Source organism: Delphinapterus leucas, chromosome 17 (assembly GCF_059928025.1).
Source record: "Delphinapterus leucas isolate spDelLeu-1000000601 "Yukka" chromosome 17, BTC_Dleu_Yukka2, whole genome shotgun sequence".
In the NCBI taxonomy this organism is placed as follows: domain Eukaryota; kingdom Metazoa; phylum Chordata; class Mammalia; order Artiodactyla; family Monodontidae; genus Delphinapterus; species Delphinapterus leucas.
The window spans coordinates 37671502-37695763 of NC_143145.1; the positions used below are offsets into that span (position 1 = coordinate 37671502).

General features: G+C 40.7%; 1 protein-coding gene and 1 pseudogene across 14 annotated transcripts in view; one reads left to right on the top strand and one right to left on the bottom strand.

Annotated features, from left to right (window-relative positions):
• Positions 1-24262, bottom strand: part of VPS13B (vacuolar protein sorting 13 homolog B) — a 795150-nt gene that overhangs the window by 31933 nt on the left and 738955 nt on the right. For all 14 annotated transcript variants that reach the window (XM_089898526.1, XM_089898529.1, XM_089898532.1 and 11 more), the window contains 10 exons: positions 21959-22222; positions 21196-21279; positions 20843-21018; positions 20258-20428; positions 19701-19902; positions 18396-18584; positions 15620-15766; positions 13070-13353; positions 9354-9481; positions 8960-9159 (listed from right to left, as the gene is read on the bottom strand). In XM_089898526.1, coding sequence (XP_089754652.1) covers positions 8960-9159; positions 9354-9481; positions 13070-13353; positions 15620-15766; positions 18396-18584; positions 19701-19902; positions 20258-20428; positions 20843-21018; positions 21196-21279; positions 21959-22222 — 1845 coding nt within the window. The remainder of the gene's footprint in view (positions 1-8959; positions 9160-9353; positions 9482-13069; positions 13354-15619; positions 15767-18395; positions 18585-19700; positions 19903-20257; positions 20429-20842; positions 21019-21195; positions 21280-21958; positions 22223-24262) is intronic.
• On the top strand, positions 15812-15919 carry LOC115801949 (U6atac minor spliceosomal RNA; annotated as a pseudogene).

Consider the following 24262-nt stretch of genomic DNA (forward strand, 5'->3'; position numbering starts at 1 on the left):
GAGCCGATGAGTTCATACATCTCTAGATGAAAAGGAGCCACATCCAGGCTAAGAGGGCATCACTCAGAAGTACTGAATTCCAGTGGGATGTGGTGACTGGTTAGAATCTTGGGGAGGAGAGCTGCTCTGGGGTGGAGAGGGGAAGAATGAATTAAGAGACTGATTTTTTTTATAAAAAGCCAAGGGGATTTTTCTCTTTTTTTTTTGAGTTGTTTATTATTGCAGAATAAGCTAGTCAGTCCTGATCGATGCTGTCATTTAGTTATTTTTTACTTTCTTCACTTCACATTGGTAGTATGGGTATGTGTGTGGAAGGCTATAGGCAACAAAACATTTGGGGAATACTCCGTGTTCTGTCATTTGTGTCTGTGTTAGAGCACTTAGATCAGTAAGACTTTCTCTTACACACTGTGGCTATAAGAAAACCACTGAGGCCTAGGTCCTGCCTCCCAGTTAGTACATTATCTTTTACTACAATTACAAATAAGGAACAGTGTAACGTAACTTGTGCTTTCTACATATTCAGTTATCTTTATTAAAATGATTATTTACTATAGTTTTATCCAACAAACAATATTTTAAAAAATTACCCCAGTTTAATTTTACTGAGTAATTAAGTTACAGGTGACGCCTAGGAAATAACTGAAAGTATTCTTGGAAGTCTACCTCTCTTCCTTTCTCTCCCATTCTTTCTCTCTTTTTTATCCTGATAGACTATATGGAATAATCCAGGGATAATCAAGAGGCAGTTACAAAGCATCCAGCACTGCAGCTCAGTTACATAACGGGTATCCCTGTTATTAAAAGTCCTGAAGCCACCCCCTCCTCCAATTTGTACTAATTCTCTCCATAACTGGGCTCAATTCCCATCACAGCACACTTGCTGGACTTCATCCCTCTTCAGTTGTCTTTCTTTTACCTGATTCATTTTGCTCCCACCTCACATTTGCACTTCCTTTCTGATAGTTAATTTTGTGCCAACTTGACTCTGGCCATCGGGTGCCCAGATTAAAACATGATTTCCGGATGTGCTGGTGAGAGCGTTTCCAGAGGAGATTAGCATTTGAATCAGTGGATTCAGCAGACTGCCCTCCCCAGTGTAGGTGAGCATCATCCAATCCACTGAATAGAACAAAATGTGGAGGAAGAAAGAATTTGCCCCTTTTTTCCTGCCTCACTGTTTGAGCTGGAACATTTCATTTCATCTTCTCCTGCCCTTGGACTGGAATTTACACCATGGCTTTCCTGGGTCTCCAGCTTGTCTATGACAGACTGTGGGATGTCTCAGCCTCCACAAATAGATCTGAAGATATGGTAATCAGGCATTGCATTTGTTCTGCTGACTTCTGGCAAAAATCTATAAAACAATTCACCCTCTATTTTGGGAAGGAAAAAATATACTTATATCCCCAGATCAAATAGTTTGTAAAAGAATATCTTAGGAAGGAAAATCATAGTATGGAAGACTTCAAGATTTAGACTTTGAAGGGACGAAGAGATTTCCCCATATGCTACGGGATTGAATGCTAACCTGCAGAGGGAATAAGGCAGTAAGATGTAGCCTGCTTGGTTGCAGGTAGCGGTTTGTCTTAAGCAGTCTAGTGGACTGAAGAGGCTTTTCTGCACTGGACTCTGTGTCTTAGTAATCACTCTGGTGGTAGCTGTGGAGACAGATTTGCGGATAGGAAGGCTGACAACAGAGAGACCCTTTAAGGGGTTACTCTTAAAATCTGGGAGAGAGATGATGAATAAAAGGCCTGAAGTAGACCCTGGTCACAGAGAGAAGGGGCAGATACAGAGACACTTCTGTGGAATTTCTGCCAGAACTTTGTGGCTTACTGGAAGAATGGGGGAAGAGAGGGAAAGGAAGGTACTGGGATGCTGCAGAAAAAGACAGGCTTGGAAGCTAGACAGTCCTGGGATTGAATCCCAGGTCCACTTGCCCTGTGCAAGTTAACCTCTCTGAGCTTCAGGTACCATCTACCTGTAAGAGATGCGATGCAGACTAATGACAATGTTTGTGTAAAGTGCTTGACATAAAGCAGGCATTCAATACAACTTTATATCAATGTTATCTAAGGTTTTTATACTGGAAAAATGGTGGTGATATTAACTGAAGCAGAGGCTCTAGGAGAAGCTGGCTCAGGGGGTGGAGAATGATCCCGTTGGTTTCAGATGATGACGCTGGTTGAGGTGACTGCAGGTCTTTCAGGCAGAGATGTCTGGCGGGTGGCCAGAAACACAGAGCTGGAGCTCGGGAGGGATATGGGTGTCTGAGACAGGTACCTGGGAGTGACTGGGTGACACAGATGGTAGCTGAAGCTCGAAGATGAATTAGATCTCCCAGAGAGGAAAAGAAGGGGGGGGGAAATTTCTAAGGTAGGAATGACTGGATAAGGATGAGAAGAAAATAACAGATATTCTGGGTGTAATTCTTCCTTCTGTATACTTACTGAAAAATATTTTAGGGAAATCCCTACTCCCGAGTATCTCGGGAAGCAATGGTGACTCAGCCAGAACAAACTGTAAACACATAGGAGACTCTCAACCAAGATACTTGGCAGATGTTACAACTGGGTATCAACTTGCTGATATCTCTTCTGGCCCTGATATGGGGGGGTGAGGGAGGCGACTGAAGTAAGCAAGAAGCCAAAACATCGGCACTACACATTTTATAAGGCAGATTCTCACTTGGATCGACAACGTCTTCTCTATGTAAACATTTTGGGATGGATGCTAATGATATCTCTGAAAATGACTACATGCCCTTTAAGCATTAGTGCTCAGGGTTACCCCTGTCTGATCTGCACCAAATGGACTCATTACACATTTGAGTTCTGGCTCATCAAGGCATTTACCAAAGTGTCTCACGATATTCTTGCAAGCAAGATAAGAAATATCTTATACAGTATAGTTTAAAAGTGCTTTTAGACACATTTTCTTATTTAAGAAATGTGGGCTAAATGACAGTACAGTTTGGTGTGTTAGTGGCTGATTGAACCTATGCATCAGGGAAGTGTCTGGTGACTCACTGCAGCATGTTGACCTTGGACTTGTCCTGTTCAACATATTTATTAATGACTTGGATGAACATGGAGAATGCATGCTCACCACATCTATAGATGACATAAAGCTACTAGGGATACTTAAATATGTTGGATGACAGCATCACAATTTTTTAAAAGTGATTTCAACAAGTGGATTAGGCCAATAGCAACAAGATTTAATTTACCGGGGGTAAATGTTAAGTCCTGTCATTGGGTTAAAAAAGTCAACTGTACAGCAGGTCACATGATAAAGATCTGGGGGATGTGGCTGACCACGAGTTCAATAATAAAAAACAGTCTGAACTCGTTAATAAAAAGCTAACTCAATCTTCTAATTTATTAATGGAAGCATAGGGAGGTAATAGCTGGTTAGACCACATTTGGAATAGTATGTATAATTCTGGCTGCCAGGTTTTTAAAAGAGAACATAACACACTAGTGTGTTCAGGCAGGGTAACTGTGGTGATGGGTCTGGAAATCACACTTGCTGAAGGAATGATTCAAGGAACCAGAAACGTTTGGCCTGGATAAGGGAATGGTTAGAGAAGATGTTGAAGCTGCCTTCAAATGATTGTAGTGTTGCTCTATTAAAGGGGAAGTAAATACTCTGTGGTGCCTCAGCAGGTTAAACAAGGATGGATGAATGGATCCTACAGAGGGATAGTTTTCAGCTTGACATAAGCAGAAACTTTCTCATAGTCACTGCTGGAATAAGCCATGACTATGACACTCGGAATCTTCTAGGGTGGGATGTCATGGAAGGGACTCTCGCTCTAGGTAAAAGGGGAAATTAGAAAACCTCTTCTAACCTGTGCTTTCATCGACTTTCAGGTGGAAATGTTTGTAGCCAGGGCAGGACTCCAAAGGACAGACAGTGCTCTTAGCTTGGTATAGGAAAAACGAGACTGGGCCACATGTGAGCAGACCCAGGTTCCAGCCTGATGCTGCTTAATTATAAACCATCTAGTGGATTACTTTTTAAGCCTCAATCCTCTCATCAGTAACATAAACATCAAAATTACTGCCCCGACTATCTTAGAGTTTTTGCAGTGATCAAAGCCTCTATCTTAGGGCTTACTACACTCGACTGCATTTATTTAGCTATGCAGGTGCCTTGAAGGTGGGAATTATACATTATTCAGGGAAAAAGGTTTGGCCCTTGATAGGTCCTCAGTAAAAGTTGGTTGAATAAATGAATGAAAGAACGGAGGCTGGATGTGAAAGCACTTTGTAAATGGTACAGAGCTTATAGGAAAAGAAAACAGCAATGATGCTGACCCCACTGAACACTTCTGTTAAGAGTCAAAGATCACGAGGACTTCCCTGGTGGTGCAGTGGTTAAGAATCCGCCTGCCAATGCAGGGGTCACGGGTTCGAGCCCTGGTCTGGGAAGATCCCACATGCCGAGGAGCAACTAAGCCCGTGTGCCACAACTACTGAGCCTGTGCTCTAGAGCCCGTGAGCCACAACTACTGAGCCCATGTGCCACAACTACTGAAGCCCGCGCGCCTAGAGTTCGTGCTCCACAACAAGAGAAGCCACCACAATGAGAAGCCCACGCACCGCAACGAAGAGTAGCCCCCGCTCGCCACAACTAGAGAAAGCCCGCGCACAGCAACGAGGACCCAACACAGCCAAAAATAAAATAAATTAAAAAAAAAAAGAGTCAAAGATCATGAGAATTTACTGTAGCTTTGTAGAAGAGAATTCACCTGCAAAGAGATAATTTTAATCTGCCTTTTGGGGTTCAAACTGCTCGTTCTTCTTTGGCTCAGGAATTGCTTTTCATAAACAATTCAATCACTTCCCGTGGCTTTTAAGATAAAACCCCAAATCCTTGATTGGAGTTACAGCATCTTGCCAGGTTTAGTCTTGAATTGCCTCACTAGCCTCCTCTCTCACCCCCTTTTCCTTCATCTGGCACTAGGGCCACACTGGCATTTAGATCCCTGAAAGGCCGATGCTCCCTCTCTGAGCACCAAAGCTTTGAACACATTGTTCTTTCTGCCAAGAAAAATCTCCCATTCTCTCGTCTAATACTTAATACCTGTTCCTCCTTTAAGGCATAGATGCCAGGTCTCTTACCCACTGACACACTCCTTGGCCTCTCAAATTAGTCTGCCGTATAACAGCACACCTGTACCCGCCTCTCCTGCAGAGCTGTTACCAGAGTTCACAACAGTACAACGACCCATGGGATTACTTGCTTATCATCTATCTCCTCCACACATGGTCTCCTTGAGGGAAAGGGCTGTGTTCCATGTTTGTTCACTGTATTTTATGTAGTCCCAGCGCCAGGTTATAATGTCTGGCGCATATTTAATCTCAAGAAGTCCTGTGGATTGAACGACTGAAGCAATGTTTCTCAATGCCTATATTAGTAAGAAAGTAACTACTATGTTTTCTGTGTACCTTTTTTTGTTTTGAATTTTTCCAAAGAAGGTTGCCTAACTTTGACGAAAATAAGGTTTTGAGCTATCAGCAGTTGAAATCCCCTACACTGTGACAGGATTCCAAAGTATCTCCCTGATAGGATCAAAATTATGACTTAAAATGATCAACATAAGCTTATTTTTCATGCTTTCACTTACTTATTGAGAATCTGAAGATTTTTCCTCCCTGAAGTCAGGCTCCCACCCACTGTCATTAGGGATAAGAGCACCAGTTGCCACTGCGGGGCCTCTGGCTGAGATGTCTTCTAACCAGGTGTGAGCCAGGGACACAGCCCCAGAAAACCCACCCCCATCTGGATTTTGTGGCCGACACGCTCTCAGGTCTTCTAGTTAACTCTTGATCCAAAGAATACTTCTTTGTGTAACCATAAAGTTACTGTCTGCATATTCCTTCTCATATTCCATGTCAAAATTATACAACATGACACGGTCTTATTTACATGACCAAGGCAGGGGCATCTCTATGACTGACAAAAGCTAAAGGAGTCTTCTTCCTTGGGGCATAATGGAGATTTTATGGTGTTTTAATTCTGCTTTTTTTTTTTTAATTAATTCTGCTTTTTTTAGGTCAGCTTTGAAATTCACATCACGTGCCTGTGACCCAGGGCTGAGGAAAGGCTCCTGGAAGACAAGCTCCCTCCTACAGAAGGGCTGCTTCCTTTCATCAGAGGACACAGCTCCCCAAGCTCCCCAGTGATTTATATGCCCTGGTGTGTTACTGAGGAGATGCCAGTGAGGGCCTGAAACAAATCTTCCTCCAGAATAGGAAGTAAACCGTGGTCTGTGGGACATATGGCACGCAGCTCCTCAAAGATTAATGGGAACATGAGACTTTGCTGGGTCCTAGGACCAGGGATGATAAGGGTGTTGGAAACAGTACCTCCTCTCAGCTTTGAAGTGTCCCTGACTACAAAGGTTTGAGGAAATTTAGAGTGAACAGGAATCCCCAAAATAAGGTTTGGCAGGCAGAATGCCTATTGTAAAGAATTCCCTAGACATATATAAGCAAGGTTTCAAACATCTTCAAACCGATGCAGGGGAGTTCAGGGACCCTTGAGAAGCTGGTGATACTTATTTTGTAAATTACTGAGATGGGGAACGTCTTCTGAGGCTGCACAGACCCAGCAGATTTTCACTGTTCATCACATGAGCACTGCGGATGGAGATCACACCCCTCAGTAGTTTGGGGAACCACAAATGCAGGTCTCCCAGGTGAGCGGGGCCCCTCTTGCACCTGTCCCCGGCCATGTCCTTCACCTGTTTCTAAAGCTACACTCTCCCCAGGCCCCCACCCGTTTCCCTCTGTCTCTCAGCAGATGTTTCATTCCACACTTCATAATAAACTTAAGGCCAGTGGGTATCACTTCACTCCATTTCCCAGTCCATCCCTCCTGAGATCTCTACCTACACCTGTGCCCATCCCCAACTCTTTTCTGCCAACAGAGAAGAGGGTGTGGCCCTTCTGTTCAAGTAGAATTACACTCCCCATGCTTTGGACTTGTCTCTCTGGCAATTCCTCGCTCGTGTTTTCATGTCTCCTCGACTGACTCCTTTCCCACAGCATATAAAGGGCTTCCTCCCCACTGATCTCATCTGCTTCATGGCCACGCTTCTTGAAAGAACACTTCTCACCGTCCCTGCACTCCCTCACTTCCACTCCCTCTGAACCTGTAACTTCCAGTGGCTACCCTGCTTGCCCTCTTCCCACCATCTGCCATCCTGTAAACTCTCTCTCTCAGGGGCTTTCCTGTTTCTGCCCAGGTTCTCGCCCAGCCACTCTCCTGATCCTTCTCAGTCTGTTGCTGCGTGACACTCACATGTTGGAGTTTCCCAAGGTTAGGCCTGGGACCCTCTTCTCCTCCCTTATAAGACCTCTCTTGGTAACCTCATGTTCTTTTTCATTCATTCAGTCATTCATTTTTCTGTATGATATGTATTCAGATCTCATTGTGTTGGCAGGCATTCTGCTGTAGGCTGTGGATGAATAAGGCAGGTGTCTGACTGCCAGGAATCTTGACTTGGTAGGAAATCATTTACAGAAGTGAATGCAATTAAATGTTACAAATGTTGTGTGAGTATGTAGAGGGTCCCAGGGGGGTGGGCAGGAGACTTCACAGGGGTGTAGGGAGAGAATCCCTTGAGAGATGAGAAAAAATGTGCCAGCAGGACTGGGGAAGAGGGCAGTTAAGGAATTCCAGGTAAGGAAGTAGCATTCATAGCACATGCTATGCAGTCAGGCAGGTCTGGATAAAATCCCAGTCCCTTCCCTTGTAACACATGGGAATTAGGCCATGTTCCTTCTGGAGATCTCAGTTTTCACTTCTGTAACATGGAGGTGACAGTCCCTATCTCGTATGGCTGCTGCAAAGGTTAAGTAAGAATGAATGTAAAGTGCTTAGCACAATGCCTAGCATACATTAAGCACTTATTAAATGATAACCATTATTATCACTGTAAGTACATTTATAACTTTAACATGTGTGCCGTAACCATTACAGTAGGACCTACTTCATAAGCCTGTTGTGAAGATCAAATGGACTAATACATGTGAAAGGACTTTTAAAAAGTTCAGCACAATATTATTGAGCCATAAAAAGGAATGAAGTTCTGACACATGCTACAACATGCATGAACCTTGAAAACATTATGCGAAGTGAAATAAGCCAGACACAAAAGGACAAATGTTGTATGATTCCACTTACGTGAGATGCCTGGAGTAGGCAGATTCAGAGACAGAAAGTACATTAGAGATCACCAGGAGTTGGGGAGAGGGGAGAATGGGGAGTTATGGGTTTAGAGTATCTGTTCAGGATGACAAAACATTTCTGGAAATAGATAGTGGTTATGGTTTTACAACATTGTGAATGTATTTAATGCCACCGAATTGTACTGAAAAATGGCAAATTTTAAGTAGAGCAGAAAGGAAATGCTAGGTTCCTGTGCCATTTTCAAGAAAAATATTATCACTAACATCCAGAGTAAGACAGAGACAAATCAGGACATCTGAACTGTTCAGGTTTTTAAAACTGTGCTTATATTTGCAAAGTTTCACACACTACTAGGATTAATATGTATATTTTACACTTAGCAAATTTTCAAAAGAGGTGATTAATCTAGGGTTGACAATATAATTGTCCTAAGATCTGGACAGTTAGATTACCTTCCATGTAAAGAAGGTTAACAAGTTTATTGCATTTTTGACCTGGATTTAGACCCAAGATGGGCTTGCTTAACTGGTGCTCCCCTCTCATAAACAGTTGCAAAGTACGCTTTGAGATACATACTTGGGTTTGAGAATTTATAGCCCATTGAAGATGTAAAAGTGGATACACATGTGCCCTCACACAGAGACAAGACATTCAGCATTTAGAAAACTATGTTTAGAAACAGACAACCACCAAAACCTTAAAAAGGGACTGTTTCTTTGGGCTTTGGCAGGAACCCTCACGGCTCACTGACCTGTGTTCCCTGATTGTTGATGTCGATGGCGTCGCTCCACTCACTCGTCGTTTCCTCCAGCAATTCTACTCTCAAAAGGAGGCTGGGGAGTAAGTCTCTGGTCCTGCAGTCTGGATAACTGGAAAGCTGATGATACAGCTCATGATGAATTGAGCACTCAGGAGGAATTCTTCTGCAATAAACCTCACACTTTGGAATATCTAAAATTGAAAAAAAGGCATATGCAGACTTAGGCCTTGAAGAAAAAGACTTGGGGATACTAAATGTAAAGGGGCAAGAGAAACTTCTCAGAGAAGCTCACTTTTATTTAAGGGTCACAGGTAACTACGAAGTCAAAAACCTCCAGAAAGAATATAAGTTTTGTATTATTTAAATTCAATACTATAACATATACCTTTAGTATTTTCCTTTATAAGTACTGTTACTGGACATCTGTTGTGGAAAATTATTCGAGGACTAGGGTCTTCTGAGAGGGTTAAATAAGTCACTCCAAAATGCTCTTGATATGTCAGTGCTATAGCCCTAGAACAGAATCAAAGGATAGAAATGGTTTAGAAAAAAATGCATGCTTTCTCTCCTGATACATGTTTATTTGGATTTGCAATATTCAGAACCTCTATAACACCTTCTCTCTTATACATCAGAGGAAATGTTTTCCAGAGAATGGATGGTCATCCACTTATCTATTACCTGCCAAACACTAATGATAGGTTTACTAATTTTTTCTGACAGTAGTAAACATTTTTGTCATAAAATATTCAAAAAAATGTGAAAGATCTTATACACACTACTATATTTAAAACAGATAACCAACAAAGACCTACTGTATAGCACAGGGAACTCTGCTCAATTCTGTAACAACCTAAATGGGAAAAGAATTTGAAAAAGAATATGTATAACTGAATCACTTTGCTGTACACCTGAAACACAACATTGTTAATCAACTATACTCCAATATAAAATAAAAATTAAAAAAATAAAATTAAGTTAAAAATATAAATAAAATAAAACCCCCATAACTCCTACCACTCGGAGAGAATTACAGATATCCTTGTGCTAGCTTTTCCTCCTCAAAAGTGCTTGGTAAATTTTGGCAAAGGAGGAGTTGATGTGCTTCTAGAAGGACGACTAGAGAATCTGGGTACTTGCTCTTTTTTAATTCTAAAGGTAGGTATGCTCAATCTGTTTGTTGTCAATCTTTGCCAGTCATCATGCTTTACAGGATCTCCATTTTGACTACGAAGAGCAAAGCTGTATTTACTATTTGGCCTCAGAGAAACTGCCATGTGGCCGTAGGCTGACCTCTACAATGGGCAGAGAGAAAGGCTCCAATTTAGACCTAGAGACTACCAAAAGTATTTCATAACAAAGCAGGAAAAAAATTCTCTCTGAAGCTTAAATTCTGTGGACCGATCGTTGAAATTAATCAAAGAAATCAGATATTTGCCAAATGTGGCCCTCAGTTTCCACTTATTATAAGGGGTCAATGACACACTAAAGAATTTCCCATTCATTACCTATTCTGCTCGCCAGTGTGAGTTCTTCCCAAAGCCTGTATATTTGTCTGAAATGTCAAGGTGAACTGTCGATTAGTATTTGGGGAAATCATATAAATAACTAACTAACACCATGACATGTGCACTGCTGGACTGGGGGGAGGAGAGGAGATGGAACACTCTCTGAGCGTCAGTCTCTGCATTAGCACCGAAGTCCTTCTCCCAGCCTACCTGTGGAAGAGCTGGGCAAGCCAACCACAGAGAATGCTCTTCCGATAGCCAAGAGCTGGGGCCAAGACTGAAATATGGCACTTCCAATGTAATATCTAGCTTAATATGTACAGATAAAGATTTAAATTATATTAATAAAATCTTAGAATTTTAAACTTAATTTCTAAGTGTTTTATTTTACATTTTGTCTCTCAGTTTTAAAAATAAGTTTTGTTTTCTATACATAGGTTCACATTGCTTTCAAAAATACTTCCTTATTAAACTTACCACACTTAATTGATGGAAATGTTCTATATGTTGATTGTATCAACGCCAATATCCCAGTTGTGATATTATAGTTGAGTTTTGCAAGATAGGGGAACTGGGTAAGGGATACATGGGACCTCTCTGTATTATTTCCTATATCTGTATGTGAATCTACGATTATCTCAAAATTTAACACTTACTAGAGAATGGACTTGAGGATATGGGGAGGGAGAAGGGTAAGCTGGGACGAAGTGAGAGAGTGGCATGGACATATATACACTACCAAATGTAAAATAGATAGCTAGTGGGAAGCAGCCGCATAGCACAGGGAGATCAGCTCGGTGCTTTGTGACCACCTAGAGGGGTGGGATAGGGAGGGTGGGAGGGAGGGAGACGCAAGAGGGAAGAGATATGGGAACATATGTATAACTGATTCACTTTGTTATAAAGCAGAAACTAACACACCATTGAAAAGCAATTATACTCCAATAAAGATGTTAAAAAAATTTTTTTTGAAGTATGGTTGATTTACAATATTGTGTAAGTTTCAGGTGTACAGCACAGCAATTCAGTTATATACATATATTCTTTTCAGATTCTTTTCCCTTATAGGTTATTACATAACGGTGAGTATAGTTCCCTGTGCTATACAGTAGGTTCTTGTTGGTTATCTATTTTATACATAGTAGCGTGCATATGTTAATTCCCAGCCTCCTAATTTATCCCTCCCCCCACCCCGCTTTGGAAACAATAAGTTTTTTTAAATAAATTTGTTTATTTATTATTTATTTCTGGCTGCATTGGGTCTTCGTTGCTGCACACGGGCCTTCTCTAGTTGCAGCAAGCGGGGGCTACTCTTCTTTGCAGTGCACGGGCTTCTCATTACGGTGGCTCCTCTTGCTCCGGAGCACAGGCTCTAGGCGCGCGGGCTTCAGTAGCTGTGGCACATGGGCTCAGTAGTTGTGGCTCGTGAGCTCTAGAGTGCAGGCTCAGTAGTTGTGGCACACGGGCTCAGTAGTTGTGGCTCATGGGCTCTAGAGCGCAGGCTCAGTAGTTGTGGTGCACGGGCTTAGTTGCTACGCGGCATGTGGGATCTTTCTGAACCAGGGCTCGAACCCGCGTCCCCTGCATTGGCAGGCGGATTCTTAACCACTGCGCCGAAGTCCCAAGTTTGTTTTAATTAAAAATTTAAAAACTCACCACACTGAACTTCTCCAACCAGAACATAAGGACAAACATTCCTCTCGAGTTAGGGGTGAAAAGTGTTTATAAAATCATGGATGTTTGTGAGTGTTGTGAAAGAAGAAGGGATGTGTGTAGGGAACAGAGCCTTACTATTAAGGATAACTCGAGTCAGGAAGTTATCTTTTAAAATATTACTACTAGAAATCTCTATATACATCAAAGTTAAGATGGCTAAAATCTCAAATAAAGTCTATAAATTCATAATCACGAAAAAAGGTACCTCTCATAAGGTTACAATATGTTTTCTTTTGTACTTTTTATATATACCATAAATAAGTTATTCCTGACAGCTACAGAAAGGACATATTGCATGCAAAACGACCGCAAAATAAAAGTCCGGTATGAACAAACCATTACATGTCTCTGGCTTGATTCTGTGGTTGCTATTTGCATAATTGGTAATTGGTAATTGGAGTAACTTGCGTGCAGGAACAACCACAGAACAGAGTCTTCTGTGACTTGTGTTTATCTAAGTTATCTCTCTTAATGACTTGAGAAAAATTCCATTTTGAAGTAAAAGTAAAATATGGGAAAAGAAGAGGTTTTCCAACTTGACTCTCTCATATTTTAACCCTTATTTCTTATCACTTGACAGAGGCTAAGAAGCCATAAAAGAAGGTGATCTTTTCATTATGATAGATTTCTGCTATTCTACGGTACAAACATCACATTTCCCCCTAGTAGAAGCTGCATAAGGGAGAAATCTCATCAGTAGTACACTGGGACAACCCATGTGTGATCATAACATTTGCCCAGTTGTATACAAAATCTAGAAGCCATGAAAAATAAAAGCAAAACCTAATTTTACGTGTGGTGAGCACTGCAAATATTCTCCTATTTCTCCCGGCACCTGGATGAAGCAAAGAAGGGCATTCACATAAATGTAAAATACCTGGTACAGAATCCATTTTCCCTATAGTTCCCGAAGGGCACTGACACACTCTGTCTGGGAAACTCTTGTCTAACTAGAGCTGGCAAGCTCCAGCACTGTGACCTGTCGGCAACTGCGGCAGGAGAGAAGGCCAGCAAGATCTGTTTCTGAAGCAGGGATGCATCCAGCGCTGACTGACTGATATCAGGCATTAAGTCCCAGCAAGGAAGGGAGCTGGATTTCACAGCAGGCTGCTCGCCACCTGGGCAAAGGCTGAAAGTAGCACTGTCTGGAACATGAAAATACTGAAGAAAGAAAAGACAATGCAGAGAGAGCACAGTTACTACAGTCATACAGAGAAGTTACACTTTTTAAAGCACAGCTTCTGAGAAACTATAACATATATTCTCAGGAGGTGGCCAGGTGGGGGACATGGGAATATTAGAAATCCTGTTCCCATGAGAAAGCTCTAATGAGACAATTACAAGGAGCAGGAAGAACAGGGTCGGCTTTTCTAGGCATAATGAAACATGATAAAACTGGTGTGACTTCAAAGGTGATGCAAAGTTCTCAATACCCCCAGGTACTGCAAAGAAAGCCATGCCATGTGGTAGAAGCGTTGTTTGTTGGGAGGGAGTCCTCCTAGAGAGGTATGGCTGGACTGAAAGGGTGGCACCCCGGGGGACCTTGGGCAGAAGAGATCTGAATGAGATACAGAAGGGTAAACTGGGGGCTCAGAAGACAAATTTTTTTGAAGGCTCATCCTGAGGGAGCAGGAAACTCTGATCTCCAACCGTCCGTTGGAATTCCACATGGTTTCTGGCACATTAGAGAGTCTCAGGATTGTAGACATAAAAAGGACCTTTAGAGATAATTTATTTGGCCCTCCTCTTTCACAGCCGAGGAAGCTGCTTCCCAGAGTGCAGAAGATTTGTCCAGCATCACAAAGCCAGTGTGTGGCAAAGCCTAGCCAGCAGCCAGGCTTCCTCCTTCGCTCTTGGCTGTTTCTCCCACTGTCCCAGACAGTCTCCCTGAGAGGGTAGGGATTACCATGTCTTTAAACAATTCCCACACCTGCCCGAAGCAGGGTCGGGGTTGAAAAAGGGGGCCCCCTCAGCTGCAGAAAGGATGGGGGCCTTCCCCTTCTCTCAAGGAGCCCATTGTGATGCTGGTATTGAGGTGACTGCTGGCAATTCTCCTTTCCTGAGTGCCCAGCCTTTTTACTCATATTACCTCATTTAAGCTTCACCCAAAACCTGCAAGGAATGCAAAATTATGCCCCTCTTCAGATGAGGAAATGTCAGTGTCGAAAACCCTGACCCAATGCCTCAGGAAGCCCTAGGGTGGGGAGAAGCAGGAAAATTATCAGGGCTCATGCTGGATCTTCCCTCAAATCCTCGCCTACAATGCAATTACTGTTGACCTCTACTTCCCACCAGGGTACTTCTGGTCACCTATTTATTTTATCAATACTTCAACGAACCAAGATGAAATTCTATTACTCTGACATTTTTATAAATACTATAATGCACTGTAGGCTTAGAAGAATAAGACTTTCATCCTACTGTATTGCTCTAATGTAATTTTTAGGAGCTGAAAGTAAGGGCTAACAATAAATTCAGATGAAAGTAAAGAAAAATAATACTATTCTATATGATGGTTTCAATAGCGTAAAACAATAGATACCACTTAGCATATTCTGTTTTCAAATCCTTTTAAAATATCTCCTTACTCTCTTAAAATAAAACTGTTCATCTGAACTGTATAAAGAATTGAATATTGGATTCATTTGCCGCGTATTCTGCCATAGAGACGTTAACATAAATGAGCTGGTACATTTTCACATTTCCTCTCCTCGTGGACACAGAGCTCAGCGCTCCCAGATCTGGGGCTCCGTTGGGGCTGAGCCTTCTTCACACAGGGCTCCTCCAGGCATGGTGGCCTGCAAGGCAGATGTTCTTTTCCAGGAGCCTCTGAGCCAGTCCTCAGGCCCGCTTCCTGCTGGTGGGGCCTTGTGTTAGTGAGCTCTGGCAGAGAGCGCTGCAGCCTCGGGGGCAGATGGGGCCGGCAGCACCCAGCTGCCAGTGGGTCTGGATCTCCTGCTTGGTAGGATGTCTCCTCATTAAGTATCTTGGAAGTGCTCACCATGGCATCCATGGTTTTGTTTTGTTTTGTTTTGTTTTGTGTGTGTGTGTGTGTGTGTGTGTGTGTGTGTGTGTGTGTTTTTGCGGTACGCGGGTCTCTCACTGTTGTGGCTTCTCCCGCTGCGGAGCACAGGCTCCGGAGGCGCAGGCTCAGCGGCCATGGCTCACGGGACCAGCCGCTCCGCAGCATGTGGGATCTTCCCGGACCGGGGCACGAACCCGTGTCCCCTGCATCGGCAGGCGGACTCTCAACCACTGCGCCACCAGGGAAGCCCAGCATCCATGGTTTTAATGAAAGCAAAAATAAATGAATCTTTACCTATATTCAGTGTTAGCTTTTGATTTGTTCCAGGTTAAAAAAAAGTTGATAATAATTATTATTCATTTATGAAAACGTAGACAAAACAATCATCTTTGAATTGCTTACCTCCTTTCCAGAGTGGGGTCTGGCGATAGATAACTGTGGTTTATAAAATATCTGATACGGTGTATTATTGATTATTGTAGTCTTGTCTTCAACCTGAATAATTTGTATGCCTTGCTGTACCATGGAGGAAATGCAGAACTGGCATAACTGCAGGACAATTGAGGAGAGAGTAATTTTTAGAATATTATATGGGTGTTGTATGCAAGGAGAGAAGGTTAGCACTCCCCTTGACAAGGATGGAAGAGGCGCATACAGTTAAGGCACTGCCACCTACTTCGTGGCATCTAACCACTGTTTTTTTGTTTATTCTGCCCAATCTTTAGAGTATTTTGACTCACCAATCATGTATTTCATCAATTAATGAAAATATTAACAACTTCTAAACAACAGAACATAATACATAAATTCAAATTAAATCTGATACTTAAGTGGGTGCTTCCAAAGGGAAAAAAAAATCATATGGCATATAAAAACCTCTTGATTATTTTTAAAAGTCATTTTATCCATTGGTTTGCACAGGACAGTATCAATTTTATCTTCTGTTCCAGAGGATTTAGTAGAGTTCCCTTTCAGTCTCAAAATTGTCTTGGTCCCTAAAAAGGGTCACTATTTACTCTTCAACTGGGTGCTTTAGCAAACCGGCTACTTTTCCTGTTATTGTATAGTGACAGAGACTTGTTTTCAAGTAATTAAACCAATTCCCTCACAAAATATTTATTTACAAAGCACTTATACATAAACAGATGTCACTTATCCTTTTCAACATAAAGAACTCAATCCAGCATTCCCCTTCTCCTCATGCTCACCCTAGCAGCTATCTCACTGGATGTGTACCTGGACCAAGGGGAGTTCTGAGAACTTAAATAATGATGACAATGTTGAAGAAAATAGTAACAGCTGACCCTCATATATTGCCTTCTTGTGCTCCACCTGTTGAAAGTACTTTATGCATATTAATTCACAGAATGCTCACTACACCCACATGGGGTAGCTACTATATTATCCCCATTTTACAGAAGAGAAAAAAAGAGGTAAGCAACTTGCCCAAGGTCACAAAGATAAAGAGGGTCTAAGGGTTGGAATTAGAAACCATGCAGACTGGTTCCCTGGTGCTGCTCTTAACCACGGTGTGTATCATCTCATTGTCCTATCACATTGTATGAGGAACTGATGCTCAGAGAAGGTATTACTTGCCCAAAGATATCCATCTAGCAAGTGGTAACGTCAAGAAAGTTCTCAGAGTGTGGTCTGGGAACCCTTGGAGGAGATGGTCTTTGAGATTCTTTCAGGGGGCCCCAAGGTCAAAACTAATTTTAAAATAATAATAAGATGCTATTTGTCTTTTTCACTCTAATTTTCACGTAAGCGTACAGTGGAGGTTTCCAGAGGCTATATGACATATGATGTCATCATGCTTATGGCTAATGAAATGTACGTTTGTGAATTCTTGTGTTTAAAATTTTCTGTTTTAATTTCTAATTTGATAAATATCAAATAGATATAATCCACATAAACAAAAGGTTTTTTGGAGGTCCTCGGTATCTTTTAAGAGTGTAAAGGGGTCCAAAGACTAAAAAGTTTGAGAATCACTACTAGAGAATAATGAGATATAAATATAATAATATTATATTTTCCAACAGTTCATTCATTCCTTCACTAACATTTATTCGCACTTGCTGTGGCCACTTTGTGAGGTGCTGGGGGTACTGGGTGTTTGACTGTATATCATAACTTTTTTTCCAGGTTTTGATGGTAGTTCTCAACTTACAACTATTCAACTTTGGGTGATTCACGCTTACAGCTCTTTGCCATTTACACCCGTGTTACAGTATTTTGGCCGGCAGAGCATAAACATGTGTTGCCCAGACAACTTTGAGGAAATGGATGCCAGCCTTGAATACTGAAGACCTACTACTTTGTATCAGAGAAATTTATTTTTAAAAAGTCACCAAACGACCCTAACTTTTCTCAGGAGGCTCTTTGAAGATGCCTGTCAAAATCTAGCTTCTCCCCAGAGAAAGGTCATTCTGAATTATACTACTCTGATGAAGCATCCTTTCTTTTTCAGATTTGGGACAGCTAAAATAACGAAGATATCATTAAGTACAGCATGAGATTTCTACATGGTACACTATGATACTTACTTCATACATACAGTTTAATGTGATTTGTTACTATATTATTCAGCTTAACTGGTTTTCATATACTACTTTAGAAAAGATTCATGTTGAAAAGCACATACCACTTATACTTAGTTAAATAACTATTTTTTTTCATTTTTTTTGGTATTCATCTTCATAAACATGAGTACCAGTCCGCTGTTCAATAATACAACTCCACATCATTTTGCTCAGGATGCCCTTTCCAGAAATATAACCTTTGCTGCAGGAGCCTTTGTCCTTTCACTCAATACTCAGAATGTTAGCAGCTCTACCTCCTGCTCTAAAACAAGGAGGCCAAGTACAACTTGTGGATATTTGGGAATAAGTTCACTTTTTTCCCCTACATACAATAAATCAAGTGACTGCTGAGTGTTCTGAAATAGAGAGGTTATTGGATAAACTATGTGACACAGCTTTTATCACTAGCAAAGGAAAAAAAAAACGACTGTAGAACAGAGAGGTCTAAGAAATCACGTTACACTGTTAAAAATTGTTTGGAACAAGTAATACCAAAAAGGGATTAAAAAAGAAAAGGGTAGACTCATTTTAAACAGGTTGAAGGGATGGCATGCTATCCCCTGAGCCACACAGACTTTTATCGACTTTGATCTTACCTTCTGATGTCCTGGGAAAGCACCAAGTCTTATTTCGGCAGCAACAAACCCTTCTTCGTCCAATGACACAACTTCACCATTACCTCCATCTTTCCACTTTGGAGATGTCAGGTTATGGACCAGTTTAATTGCTACTGACTTGTGCAGGGTGTTTGTATTTGCCCAGTATATTCCAATTTGAAAAGCTTCCTGGAAAAGTAATGCCTCAATTATGAAGTATTTTTCTTAACTTTGATATTTTTACCTCAATTCGTAGGAATTTTTTATATTATGTAATAGGTCTACTTAGGCAACCAAATCCCTTTTTATTTTGTAATGGCAACATACATTTTATTTTAGTTCCCAGTGCTTTCTCTGAATCACAATGGAATTTATATTTATTGAAGGAGGGAAAAAGAACATCAATCTAAACTGTGACTACCCTATATACCAAAGGCTTAAAAACTGAAGGTTTCATTTCATTTGACAAAAGAATAAAATGTAACACTACGTACATGTAGGTTAACATCCCAATTCCTTAAGGTAACATCATATGATTATTTAAAAAAAAAAAGGAAAAATGCAATTGGGTAAAGATGTTTATAAACTGGAGTTCAAAAAAAAAAAGGACTCTCAAATTATTCCCTATCAGGAAAACATTTTATTCAGAAATTCCTTGTACTCTATTTTCTTACAGATTTATGTGCCTTCTTGAACTGGGCTAGTCTTATCAAGAAAGTTCTCCTGTAATGGAATATAAAATCTTCCTATGAAATTCTGTTTTACAATTAAGTTTTTCTTCCCTTGTTATTAATGATTCTATGCTGTTATCACTAACGGGGGGCATCCATGAATATGGACAGGCAAGTCCACTTATAAAGGAAAAGGGGCCTTGACAAAAATAGCTGTTGAGAAATCTTTACTTCTTATCCATCTTGCACATCTCTGAGAGTTTCTGTAAGAACCACAAAAATATCTAGGGGGTGGGTTAGCACAGAATATGGCTCTATATTCTTAACATATCCTGAGCAGGCAAATCCTAATACTTGTCAAACATCCTATACACAATGGAAATGAGAATGTAACTAGTACAAGTTATCAAATTTAATGATAACTCAAGCATGAATACTGCTGATGGGGAAAAAAAAAAGAGATCTGAGATGTCTCTGAATATCAAAGAACATTCCATACCCTTTACATATGCATCTAGGAGGACAGTTTTCCACAACTGATTGATTCTGTTAAGAACATAAATGCAACCTCAGAATAAAAGCTGGTTGTTGAAAGGAAAGAATTCCTATTAGTTTAAAAAAAAAGTTATAGTACCTGAAAATTAGGAGGGATAATAATTTTGCCAGCAGGAACCTGTAGAACAATCTTCTCTCCCTCAAACAGCCAGAGGTCCCACTTGGACTGATTGATGAGCAGGGCCCAGGGTAGCAGCTCTATCAACAAGGTCCTCACATATGGCTTCCAGGCTGACAGCTTCACTCGCATTGGGCTGTCCCACTGGCTCAGCTGCTCATTCCTGTGCCAAATACCACATCCAAGAGACTCAATGAAACATGATGACTTCAGGATTCATGAAATGTGTTTAAGGATTCCAGACACACAACGCTCCTGTATGACGCCTCTTCACACCAGAGTCATGCAATGCTAAATTTGCATCCAGGAGAAAGAAACTTTTCATGCAATTATGTTCGAGATTAAGAATGAAGCAATCTACGGAATACATCTACTAGGTGATAAAAGGTCAGAATCTGACAGATACACGCAAACATCTTTTTAAAAATGTTTTTATGGTATCTAAGATTTTTGTGAACGGTTATTTATTTCTTAATATTGAGAAATGTTTGTAGAAAAAGACTGCTAGAGAACATTACCTGTCAGAGTCCTTTTTATTATAGGGCCATGTGGGTTGAAGGGACTTTTCTGGCCCATAGAATTCGTCAAGGGTCTGAGTAACTGTGCCTCCGGGGTGTATCTTAGTGGCTATTTGCTTAATGAGGGATGTTGAGATGGGAACAGCACAATGCGAAGGATCATCTTCTTCTCTAGGAAACGGAAAGAAAAAACAAGAATGATTATCAGATGTATCATAGACCAATATTTTTTTTGGTGAGAGTGAGTCAATTTTTGGTGCTTTAGGGATGATGACACAGTTTGGGGAATTATCTGGGCCGTGGCCTTTCCTCCCCAATGCTTGGGTGGAGATCTCTTGTTCCTCTACAGAAATTATGTGTCAATTACATTTTCTGATCATCCCTCTTATTTATATCCAAAGGGGCTGAATTTTATCTTAAACTGTAGAAGAGAATAAGAGAATACTAGGCAGGGCAATTTAAAAATAACATTCTCATAAGATAAGAAATCATACAAAAAACTCTATCCTCCCTTACCCCCTCAGTAGGACAAAGTTACTTTTCTACTGAATCTCTCTTAAGAAAATGTAAGGACTTTCCCAGTACCTTGCTTGAAATGTTAGGTGATGTACAAGGTCAGGTTCTATGTTTTGCAGTGGTTTTTCTTGTCCTTTTCCTGGAATAATTTGTGTTTCACTCAATCCCAGACTTCTTTTCTCCAAATGTATGATAATGGGGTCTGGAAGATGACTCCTCATGATAAAAAGAGGGCTGAACACAATCTATAAAAATAAAAGGACAGAACAACTTTCATATTTGCTTTGTTGCAGTATTCCAGCTGTTTGACGCTGAAACAAACTTGTAATAAATCTCTTCCCTGGGTCACTCTGACCTTAATTTATTTCAGAACAGGAAAGGTCAAAGTCATATGCCATATTTTAGGATTAGAAAGCACTTACCATTCGTTGTTGCACTTGAGAGCTGGGTTCTAAAGTCAAAACTGTGCACCAGACATAAATAATAGAACTGTTTGAAGATGGCACCTGCACATGAGATAGAAAAGGGTTCTATTAAATACTAAACAGTTTACTAATTAATCAAAGTAAGGCACAGATATAATATCCATTTGGAGGATACAAAAAGTTTAAAGTTACAGAAAAAAGCCATTTAAAAAAAAAGAATAAGCAAAAACAGACTTCATTATGGCATAAAGTGAATGTGCAGTGAGTCAATGGGGCCAATTCTTTCCATAAAGATGAAGGGATTTGTATGTGGAGAGACTGATATAAGAGTGAGTGGGAGAACAAAAGAGAGGATTTGTCCTTTACGGGAATGAAAGTGATGATGGTGGAGATTGAGAAAGAGATAAAAAAGTAGCAGATCATCATAAGGCTTCTCAAGTGGGGAGGACACCCTTTATTCCCTCCCGTCCCTCCACAGCCCTTGTGCATCAGAATCTTTTTCAAGATAGAAATCATCTCCATCTGGGAGGGGTAGAGTCTTGGCTATGAGAACGACTGGAACTGATACAAATGTGTTGTCGTGGGATGGGGACGAAAAAGTTTGAGAAATAATATTCAAAGCCTTTTTATACTATTTCAGGCCTCCCCTCTTTTGTATATATCATTTATTAATAAATTAAGTGCTGTACTGAATAAAGAACATAACGAGAAATTTAAAAATTTAAAGCTGCTCTATTCTGGATTGTACTACTTCTCATACCTGAATGACAACACTATACTCAGGGGTCTTGGATTCCAGACACACGTCTCTCGACCAATCTTCATCTCCTTTGGCCTTCACACACAACTCGGTCAGTTCGCTGTCTTCTAGTATGTACGAAGGCAATTTCCGTTTGGCTGTGAGGCAGTCAAAATGTTCTCGGACCACAGCTTGTCCATCTTGACCAATGTAATGCTGAACGACTTTTAGTTCTATGCTTTGAGACAAGTAACTACAGATAATCTGTCTTCCACAGATGATAATCTGAAAGACAATCAATCAATCCATCAATCAATAAGACTTCATCAATTCAGATTCCATGAATTGGAAATACAGGGAAACCTTGGAGATACGGCAGGTTTGGTTCCAGATCAACACAATATAGTAAATATTGCAACAAAGGGAGTCAGATGAATTTTTTGGTTTCCCAGTGCATATGAAGGTTATGTTTACACTATACTGTAATCTATTAAGTATTCAAAGCATTATATCTATAAACATTTAAATACATTAATTAAAAAAATTTTTTTTGCCAAAAAATGCTAACCATCATCTGAGTCTTCGGCGAGTTGTAATCTTTTTGCAATAGTAACATCAAAGGTCACTGATCACAGATCACTGTAACAAAGATAATAATAAATGGAAACGTTTGAAATATTGCGAGAATTAGCAAAATGTGACACAGAGACACGAAGCGAGCCAATGCTGTTGGATTGCTTGATGCAGCGTTGCCAAAAACTTTCAACTGATGAAGGGTTGCCACAAACTTTCAACTGATGAAAACGTAGTATCTGCAAAGCTCAATAGAGCAAAGCACAATAAAACAAGGTATGCCTTGTTCAGACAGAGTAAACTATGCTGATTTTAATGGAAAGAAAATGAAATTGTTAGCTTATTTAGAGAGTACAAGAAGAAAAAGAGGCTTCCAAGAAGAGAAGGGACTTTGCTTTGGTCATGTTGAGTTTGCAGAATTCAAAGGACAGACATGTAGGCAGGATCCATGCCCAGCTACAAAGGCTGGTCATGTGCTTGAGAGTGAAGGTGGGACTGGAGATGGAAGACTTGTGAAATTAAAGCCTCACAAATGTGTGCGGACAGGAAGACAGTTTACCTGGAAAAGAGGGTGGAAGCTCAAACCCAGTAACTGACCAAGACTTTAGGTACAGACTCAGGGTGAGAAGTCAGAGAAGGGACGAAGGAGTGTCAGGAGAATGCAGGGTTGCTGAAGCCACGAGAGAAGAGACTGACTGGAAGGTGGTGGTGGATGGCATTGAACAATGTAGCAGTCAAAAAGGAAGGGGACTGGAAACAAGACTTCAGCTCTCATAGCTGAGATGACAATTGTGATCAATTTATTCCCTGCGGCTGATTTCCAAGGGTTTATTGCACTCTTATGCAATACGAAATCTCTGTATAAACTGATAATACAAACAACTTTTAAGTCAGAAGCCTAATTATATTTTATCTTATTCAGGTTTTTCTTACAGCATAGAAGCATTATCTTTATAAAACACACAGAATTATCCATTAAACCCATGTATTATTTAACTTTTCATCCAGCTAAGAGTATAGTTCAGAGCAGGCATTAAGAAATATCTCTTAAATTGGTGGAAATTGAAAAGATAACACAAAATTTACTCCTCTGCAGTGAATACTTTTAGAAAGCAAATCCTGTGTAATATGAATTTTCACCATGACTGAGGAAGACAGGACTGTCACATACTGTTTTCCTTATTTGTAATGTTTTTCCAGGTTATAAAATGTATACTAAGTAATACATCTATAGCATGTATGTCTAAGGATATGACAGTTAATTTTATGTGTCAACTTGAATGGGCCATGGGGTGCACAGATATTTTACTCAAACATTACTCTGGGTGTGTCTGTGAAGGTGTTTCTAGATGAGACTAACATCTGAATTGGTAGACTGACTAAAGCAGGCTGCTCTTCTGAACATGGGTGGGCCTTATAATATCAACTGAAGACATGAAAGAACAAAGAGCCTGAGTAAGAGGGAACTCCTCCTGTCTCACTGCTTGAGCTGGACACTGGTCTTTTCCAGCCTTTGGACATGGACTGAAACATCAGCTCTTCTTGGTACACTAGCCTGCTGGCTTTTGGACTGGAACTACACATCAGCTCTTCTGGTGTTCCAACTTGCAGATGGCAGATCTTAGGACTTCTCAGCCTCCATCATCGTGTGAGCCAATTTATCATAAATCTCTCCCTCCCTTTCTCTACGTACGTATATATGTATATGTGTGTGTGTACACACATACACCCTACTGGTTCTGTTTTTTGTTT